The sequence below is a fragment of the Branchiostoma belcheri genome, unplaced genomic scaffold (assembly GCF_001625305.1).
Source record: "Branchiostoma belcheri isolate BF01 breed outbred unplaced genomic scaffold, Haploidv18h27 scaffold105, whole genome shotgun sequence".
Lineage (NCBI taxonomy): Eukaryota > Metazoa > Chordata > Leptocardii > Amphioxiformes > Branchiostomatidae > Branchiostoma > Branchiostoma belcheri.
Genome location: NW_017802436.1, coordinates 130,862 through 140,779, shown reverse-complemented (window position 1 = coordinate 140,779; position 9,918 = coordinate 130,862). Strand labels below are relative to the sequence as shown.

General features: G+C 41.2%; 1 protein-coding gene across 1 annotated transcript in view; it reads left to right on the top strand.

The window, feature by feature from the left end:
• LOC109477133 (small subunit processome component 20 homolog) overlaps positions 1-9,918 on the top strand; it is a 49,497-nt gene that overhangs the window by 34,747 nt on the left and 4,832 nt on the right. The window contains exons 13-16 of the mRNA XM_019778197.1: positions 6,797-6,874; positions 7,140-7,345; positions 7,790-7,924; positions 8,378-8,463. Of these exons, the coding sequence (XP_019633756.1) occupies positions 6,797-6,874; positions 7,140-7,345; positions 7,790-7,924; positions 8,378-8,463 (505 nt within the window). The remainder of the gene's footprint in view (positions 1-6,796; positions 6,875-7,139; positions 7,346-7,789; positions 7,925-8,377; positions 8,464-9,918) is intronic.

Genomic DNA, 9,918 nt, shown 5'->3' with positions numbered 1-9,918 from the left:
TACATGTTATCATCTCTAAGCTGGGCTGAAATGATATAGCCTTCTCCAGTTCTCTATGTGAGACTTTGGTTACTGTTAAACTCCTAAGTCTGCCCTCTAACTGCTGTCTGAGAGTGAGAATTTCTACATCATTACCTCGAGCAAGTATATCTGCACAGAACTGAACTCCTTCTTCTGTGGATCTTAAAGTCTCCTCTAAATCTTCTTTCTCCTTCAGAAGCGGCTCGGTTTGAGTTGATTCCATCTCCCTCAGTTTGTCCCTACATTTCTGTTGTTCCTTCTCCAGTTTTGCTCTCAGCTGTGCAAAATGTTCCTGAATCTTCTTTCCCTCCTTTTCACAGTTTGCAGTGATGCTTGTCAGCTCCATGCTGACAGTTCCTGCAGTTTTCTTCAGGGTGTTTGCTGTATCTTGGGTTTGTCCCAGTAATGTCTGTAGTTCAGCCTTGACCTTCTGAGCAACTTCACTGACCTCCTTTATGTCATGGTTTGGCCCAGGTCGGTGCTCGGTAATGGTGCAGTCTCGGCAAACAAGCTTGGCGCAGGGTTGGCAGTAAAACATCAAGCGTTGATCGGTGTGTTTTTGGCAGTTCTTTACCTGTGTGTACTGTGACCTGCTTCTGGGGTTCTTCAGGTCATCTAGAGTGATGATGTAATGGTCTTTCAGTGTTGGAGCATTGCCATGAGCAGTTATACAGTTCCTACACAGGAGCAAATGACAGTCCCCACAAGTCCCCTCTATGCTAGCCTCAGACTCACACATCTGACAGGAGACACGAGCCCTTTTTTTGGCTTGCAGGTTCCTGAAGTCCAGTAAGCTGTTAACGTAGAAGTTAGGAGGAAGACCACTGACCCCTTCTGCTTCTAGTGTCACCTGTTTCCGACAGGTGGGACAGATGAACTTATTGCCTCCCTTTTGCCATTGCTCCAGACACCTGGTACAGAAGGTGTGAAGACAGGGCAGGACTCGGGGGTTGTTGTAGATGTTCATGCAGATTTGGCAGGTCAGGAACTGGTCATCAAACTCTTCTCTGGGAACATTAGCAGCAGCCTCTTCCAGTTGCACTGCCTCTGCAAGGACAAAGATTCAAATAACTTTTAATTATTTATCTTCCAAATACTTTCAAGAGGAAGGAAAATATTCATTCATGCTGTATATAATAACACCCCATTCAGACTGGATTTCGAATTGTGATTGAATCGCGATTGAGGTCTAATCCCGATTAAATTACGATTTTTCTGGATTTAAATGATTGAATCGCGATTAATGAAATCCATCTTTTGCAGGTGGATTCAATTGTGATTGATGGCAATTCCTGTGTGGAAGGAACGCAATCACGATCGGATTGGCCGACAAGTGTTTACCAATCGGGATCCAATGGCGATTGGAGGCAATCCTGATTTAATCGCGATTGGATCCCAGATGTGGATTTAATGTGAACGAGGTGTTAGTGTGGTGTCGCTAGGGAATTGAATTGCAAACAAAATGAGCACCATGCAATGTCATAATACATAATATTCAAAATGTACCTTCTACTGAGGCTGTTGCTCCATCCTGACTGGTTGCATCTTCGCTGTCCTCAGAGTCTGACAGATGTTTGAAGGCAGCTTTGCTGAGAGGGGCTTTTTCGTTGTCTGGAAGTTCTTCCTCCAGAACATCTTTAGGACCTGCTTATTATATGATAAATGAAATAAGGATTTTGCAATCACATTTCACAACATGGCTACAACTTAGTTTTAGGCCATGTTGATTTGATTATATGGATGACATCCTCCGGGAACCCAAAAACTGATGCGCGCGTGCGAATAAAAAAAAAGTTTTGCAAAAAAAAAAGTTCTTTTCATTATGAAATCTACGTGGTCATGAGGGTTGAACAAATGGGACGGAATATGGTTTGGCGAATAATCTAGTCTTACAGTTCTTTTCTTTACAATTTCGTCTTTTTTTCGTTTGATTTTGGCGTTCTACGACATTGGTATGTTTTTTTTGTAACTTACGGCATATTTTTGCTGATTTTGCAACTGTTTTGTACGATTTACAGTATGGTTGAAAACTTTTCTTTTTTTTTTGAAACGGCCTAAAATTCATGCGCGCGCGGATGTCATCCATATAATCAAATCAACATGGCCTTACTGTTAGTAGTGCAACAAAAACTCATCTGACAGATGTAACCTCCACTTACATCTATCTGCCAGATTACATATTACATGTACATACAGGTTACATTTATTAGTATGACATGTGCAGCACTCCCCTGGGAGTATGCATAGTTTAGATAGACGGCATTTTACTGGGCAACGTTGCACTTTTTTCCAGGGTGTGGGATGATTGATCGTGTACAAGATTGTAGAATTATGTAACTTAGTCAACAATACATGTATACATAACTGTAAAGTACCATTTTTCAGAGCCAGGTACAACAATATGATACTGAATAGAAACTGAGAACCTTAATGTCTGTAACAAAAAATAAATGACAAAATTAAGATAGTGAATAATCATCAAAATACAGGATTAATGGGCCTTGGACCATACAGTGCACTATTTTAGACTCAATCATGTACAAAGTTAGCTGCTGTCAAATATCTAAGTTTGCAGACTGCATCTAGACATATTGTTGACTTTGATATAAAAACCTTCAGCTAAGTCGTCATCAGTCTGCTTAGAGGCTCCCTTTTCCATTGGAATTTCCACCACCACAACATCCTCATGATCTGTGATGGAAAAAAGAAGAGAATGAACGAAAATATTAAGATAATATCACTGTGATGGCATTTCATTAACCCTGATCATGTAATATAATGTATGCAGTGCTGTGCAAAGAAGAGTACTATATTGTAGGTACATGACTGTAAATTATACAATTTTGCAGAGTGCCTCTATTTTCTCACACTCAGTAAAACATGTCCGACTCTGTAGGACCTTGTAAAATGTAAATTACGTCACAACATGCGTGTGTGGCATGTAAGGCCCTAACAAGACACTGTTATCCTGCCTAAGAAAATTAGGCTTTACACCCATGTACATTGTACACCAAAATTGCACTCACCACTTGAAGCCACAGCCCCCTGCAGTTCGTCCAGCATGTCCTGTGAAGGGTTCCTGACGCCAATGGCCAGGTTCATGTTCACCGCCCTCCCCTCGGCCCCTAACTCCGGCAGGAACGTCTCCAGGAGAACCTGAAATGTCCGGGAAGATTAGCTCTCTCCTTCTCTCTTTGTAGCTCTCTCTCTCTCTCTCTCTCTCTCTCTCTCTCTCTCTCTAGCTCTCTCTAGCTCTCTCTAGCTCTTTCTCCCTCCCTCTCCCTCTCTCTCTCCCCTCTCCCTGTCTCCTCCTCTCTCTCTCTACTCTCTCCCTCTCTCTCCCTCTCTCCCTCTCCATCTCTCTCTCTCCTTTCTCTCCCTCTCTCTCCCTCTCTGTCCATCTCTCCCTCCCTCTCTCCCTCTTTCTCCCTCTCCCTTTCTCTCTCTCCCTCTCCCCGTGTCTCCCTCTCTCTCTCTCCCTCTCTCTCTCTCTCTTTCTCTGGTTCAATGTCTGTTGTTCCCCATTGTCAGACGTGCTTGCACACAGAATGATGCTTACAAAATTTACATTGTAATGTCAGCTAATGGACATAAGTATTTAAATGAAAGTACCTGCTGCAAGGTCCCGTCTCTGGCCATGCGCAGGAGCTGGAGCCGGTCTGCTTCTGTAGGAACCTCCAGCTCCAGCAAGATGCACCCTTTTGTAGCACTTTTTATCCTGCATGTTACGCTGTATGTCTCAGCCATTTTCTTAGCAAACTGCTCGAGAACGTCTGCACGACTCAGTTTCTCTCTGATGTCATCAGCTGTCCTGGGGTCAATGTCAAGTTCGCAGCAAGCTTTAACAAAAGCTGGGGAAAAATCAAGACAGTCAAATGAACTGGAAAATGTGCAAAGAGTGGACCAGGGACACAATCAAGACATTATGGGGTCATGACCCCCCTCCCCCATTATTAGATCCCCTTGAACAAGTACATTTTATGTTTGCATTAAGTACAGTTTCTGTTGATCTGATAAAGCAACTCCTGCTAAATGTTATCAGAACATTGAACAAATTATTAACTGAAAAATACAACTTACCATCTTCCTGTGGTGTCACTTTTGGTATCACCATGCGGTTGTTGTCCCCAATTTGCACATACTTGCTGTTTTCTATCTGTACCCTGCGGTACACAAGAACTTTGCCAGGACTTGGAGGGTTTGAAGACTGTGTGGGGCTTGCTGTGGCTCCAAGCATTGCTGAATCTTGACCCTCATCTGTTGGGGCTGAGCTAATGATGTTGTCGTTGCCCACCTAACGGTAATAATAATTTATTAGGTTTTATATAATTATATAATGTCACGAAATGGTACAGTTTTGTTTGTTTGTTTGCATAACCAGTAAACCACTTCTAGGCGTAACACACCAGTTTTGTACATGTACATGTACAAGCTCTACTCACACCGGGAAGGCCCCCTACTCTTTTTGATAAGTGCGGTGGGTTCTTTAACATGCGTGGGGTGTGGCTCTCCCCAAACACGGGACCTCCATTTAATGACCTATCCGAGGGACGTCCCTAGCCGAAGCTAGGTACTCATTTACACCTGAGTGAAGTGATGAAAGTCATGTAAAGTGCCTTTCCCAAGCTTAAGGGCACAAGATCGGTGACATGGACGGGATTCAAACCCGCGAACCCTTTGTCATTTTGACAATCATGTACAAATGTTTAAGAATACCTGCACAAAAGCTGCATGCTTCACAGTGATGTCCTCTTGTATGATGACCTGATTTGACTGGACCAGGTCCAAACTAGCAGTATCTGAGGTGTTTCTTTCCTTCATGGCTGCCCCCTGCCTTCTCGTTGTTGTCTGAAGACTTAGTGGCTCTGTGTCCCAGTCTTCCCTGCCTTCTCTGCCAAGGCCTGAAACCTGCACATTTCTGTCACCAACGGTGGTGTCACTGTCTGCACAGTTCCCAGCTGTGATGGCCTCACTGCTGTTCACTTTGTCTTCCTCTGTGTCCATTTCTTCTTGCTTTTCGCTGCTGTTGTTACCACTACAGTGCTTCAGCACAGCAAACTGTTAGAATTAAGCTGGATTTATTTTGTCAAATACAGTAAAATATTCAATGTACATTTGTACATTCACAGCAGACTCTAAGCTACCAGTACCAGTTCAAAATGGAGGTTTGGCGTTGTTCCCTGCACAATCTTGGCTGGATCTGAGCTGCTTTTGTGCACTGATTGGTTCAGAAAAAAACTCAGCAAACACTTGACAGTAGAACTTTAACCTGTCACATGAGTGGGGGCCTGCATGCCCTTTTTTGTAAGGCGTAATCAGGCCATTTTAGTCTTCGTAATCCGTAGGTACCCTCTCCCAAAATCTACATAACTCATAATCAGTACATTAGCCAGAAAGCGTAAAGTCGTAATCAGCTCTAAGGCTTAACGTAAATCGTAATCGGTGGTGAAAATTTTGCGTATTTCGTAATCACTACCCCCCCCATGCAGGCCCTCGTCAATCAGCCTTCGAGTTCAAAGTCCAATCTTGGGCCTATTATTGAGCAAAATTTTAAACAGCTACAGTAAGTGTGTGCTGACCTAATATTTGGTGCATTATCTGAATGCATGCCCCAGTTGTGTAGTAAACATCAAGCCTACAATGTACTTACACTACAATGTAGTACAGTAACTTAATTGTGCAGTAATATAATACAAGTCTAGTAGCTTGTTCTTCACAAACATGACAAGTCAAGGTTATTTCAAATTAGACAGCAACTTTGAACAATCATGAATGGAAAGTTGTAGTAGCACTTTTTGCAAATTTAAAGACATGTTCCTTTTTTAGTTCTTGCATTTTGGTCTGTATTGTATTAAATCCACATTTCTTTATATTTCCCTCCTAAGTCATAAAATTTCAGTCTGAAATAACCCTCTAGTCTTAGTATATTCTGTTCAAAAATCAAAAGATAAGAAAAGCCCCTGTAATTTTATCTGTCAAAAAAGATTGGTTTTAAAATCAAGAAATCTGAATATTGGAAAGTCATAATTGTATTGTAAGCACATGCCAGTTAATATGGCTGAACCTACATGTATGTAAAATGTGTATTATATGAATTCATACTAATTGTGAAATTACCCTGGCTTATGCCAGTAATGTTCTTGTAAGACTGACGAATGCCTACTCTGCCAGCAATGATTTTATAACCTAAGTATGTTGATAAATGTGGTCAGGAGTTACCCTGGCCTGTCACATGCTGATGTAAACATGTACCAGTAAATATCACTCAACACAAGTTTTACATTTCACCATCATTTTAATGCAGAACTGAGTGTAACCATGCATATGCCGTCATGGTCAAGATACAGCAGACGCCCTGAAGAAAACTGCAGGAACTGTCAGCATGGAGAAAAAATTGGGTGCACAGCTCCAAATTTGGGTGCATTAACTAAAGGTGCACAGTCATGCAGTATTTCCAGCCCTGCATAAAATAGCACGTGGGCAGAACGTACTGCGCCTGCGCAGAACCCTGGATTTTCGCGTTTTTCGCTGGGTTGTTGGTCAACGTTGCATCAGAATTTTGCCTGTTGCAGACTGTTGCAGATCTTTTTTGACATATTTATTTTGAAAACTACTGTAGTCGGAATGCTAACCTATTCCTTATATGAGCAAATGCAACCTTATATGAGACATTCTGCCGAAATGCTACGTACAATACATTACGGGTTTTGCGCAGGTGCAGTACGTTCTGCTGATGTGCTGCATAAAATAACATGATTACCCCCCCCCCCCCCAGGTCCGTGACAGTGGTTACTCCAGACAGCAGGTGTTCTACTTCTTCAGGAGAATCTTCATCATCAACATGTTCCAAAAGGTCAGTCTTAAAGACTCTTCTTCTTAGGTCATACTACATTCCATTAATTTTGGTTCTTGTATTGAAGATTCACATGAGTCTTAGGGTGATAGTCTGTACTTTGGTATGAATCGTAGGTGTTTTGGAGTCATCTAATTTTTTGGCCAGTGGAGTATTTGCTATTATAATACAACTGTAATTTTACTTTAGAATGAACTCTACCTACTTTGCCTACCTACATCAATTTTTGCATCGGAAGTTTGAAATTATGAGATTTTTTTTACAGGACATCCTGCCAACCTTCCTGCACTACTGCATCAGTGTGTGTGAGACAGGTGATGAGACAGGTGATGCAGGTGATGAGACAGGTGAAGCAGGTGTGCTGCAGGTGCTGACTCAGCTGGTTCTGCTGAAGCGACCCCCACCTGACTCAGGTGCTACTTTGGCCACCTGGGACAGGTATCCACTGGACTTCAAGGACATCAAGAAAAGGTAAAATTTGAAGAAATATGTCTTACTTAATATCTATAAATGAAGTTATATGATATAAGTACTTTGGAAAACCACTTCAGTCCAGTCCAGTCCATACTTTCTAAAAGGACTTTAAAAGGTTTATAAAGGTGGAGATACCGCCTACGCCAGAAATAAGTCTGACTCACTGTATAAGTGAAAAAAAACCCACTACATACATGTACACTGTATAATAATATAAAGCTACCCGAAGAAGACTTTTTAGAATTCAAGAAATAAGTCTCACTTACTGTTAAATGAACTGCTTTCTTACATACTATTGTGTTTGTATCAAATTGAATATAGAAAGACCTTCAAGAAGCTTCACTTCAGTATCAGTATGCTTAAAGTTAAGCAAAGTGTTGCAGGAAATGTTCAGTAAGTTACTGATCATGACTTATTGTTGTGTTACTGATGTTTCTACAGCAAAAGAAAAGGGCAGAGTTCAGTCAGCAACCAGCCGAAACCAGTCCAGTTGATCCTGTCCCAACTCAAGGTTGTTCCAGTCCAGGAAAACTTGTGGAGACTCTGGGCAGCTCTCATCTGTCTACCACATGTCAGGTAGCCACAGTTTCATGTATAATGCAAGATACTGTATTTACATAATTTTGCAGCACGTCAGCAGAACGTACTGCGCCTGCGCAAAACCCTGTATTTTCACGTTTTTCGATTGATTTTTGGGCAACGTTGCATTAGAATTTTGCTGGTTGCAGAAGATATATTTTCCAACATGACATTTGGAAACTACAGACGAGTTGCTTTCCTTATATGAGCGAATACGACCTTATATGAAACATTCTGCCAAAGTGCTATGTACAATACATTACGGGTTTCGCGCAGGCGCAGTGCATTTATTTCCATACATCAACATTACAGTTATGTATTATGTAACATGTAGAAATTTCCGTTTTAGTAACAAACTCCTTTTTGCTTACGTTACAGTGTTACCTTAATATTATATAATATTATTCAAGCTTGTATAATTATGTTTGCAATATCATTGTTTCTGTCCAGGGTCACAGATAAAGACAACCTGTTCCAGCTGCTACAGGGGCTAACCCACCAACTCCACGGAGCAGCAAAGTCCAGTCCACAGTCAGGTAGGTATGGGGGGAAATATAAGTTACAGTACTCATGCAAGTTTTACTTTGTTCAACAATATTGTATAAGTCAGATCACTAGAGATTGCCAAAGTCTAATAAAAAAAGAAAGAAAACAAAAAGATAACAGCCTCCAACCTATACTGACCCAACAGGCGACACTTTAATTCCGGACAGACACTCTAATTCCGGACTACCTCTCACTTTTCAAGTATAGTTTGTCCTGGACAATTGACATTCCACATGGTGATGTAGAAGATGACAACAACTATGTAGATAACAGTGATAGTTCCCTAGGGATCCAGTTATTTCTGCAGATTTCTGCAGAAATCTGCAGAATTCTGCGCAGAATTCTGCACCCCGCGCAGAATTCTGCACAGAAATCTGCGCTGGGTGCAGAAATCTGCGCAGATTTCTGCGCAGAAATCTGCTTTTTAAAAGATTTCGTACCGTACTGTCCTACAAAATGTATCATTATGGTGATAAGCGGTAGATTTACTGTCCTAAAAATGCTACTATCAGGTTACATGTATTTTGGGCATAACTTGTCGGAAATGCATTCAATTTGGCTTGTGCCTAGTGCGCTGCTATTTGGCATGGGGATAGCTTTGCACTGTATGCTGTTCTTTTCGTTTCTTGACAAAAATTGTGATCTTTAAAGTAATTTATGAAGTAAAACAATTCTCCACAAAGTGATGACGAGCTATACACATTACAGACGAGGACATACAACGTAACAGACGTTTCGTTTGAGCTATACAGGCAAGCATAAGACCAGATCCTGTAACCAGGTAGCCTGAGTGTTAGCCTTTTTATCTTTCATCTACTTCCCACTATGCTACCCGTATAGAGAGTGTGGGGAGCGGATGAAAGCTACAAAGGCTGACACTCTGGCTAGTAACCAGCAGTATCAGTTGAATGAACCATAAGGGAAATTCCATTGACACACAGGGTGAAGATTTCTGCAGAAATCTGCAGAATTCTGCAGAAATCTGCAGAATTCTGCACAGATTTCTGCGCAGAAATCTAAATTTTTAAAAATATTTCAACAATAACGCGAAATTGTCCCACAAAATGTATCATTATGGTGATAAGTGGTAGATTCACTCCCCTAAATGCTACTATCAGCTTATTTTGGGTAAAAATGTCGGAAATGCATATATTTTTGCTTTTGTTCCACTTTATGACAGCCCAATACCCTGCAACTTGGCATGGGGATACATATAGCTTTGCATAAATATTATGCTAAGATTTTGCTTCCAAGTCTTGCAAAATAAAGCTTATTTTGGGTTAAAATAGTAAAAAATCTATATTATTGGCTTCTGTGCCTCTATATTACAATGTACAGTCGAATGACCTGAAATTTGGAAAGAGGATAGTGACCTTGGTGAAATGTCGAAGAATTGGGTTTTCAGATGTTCAGGGTTGGGTTTTTAGATGCCAGCCCTATTTAGG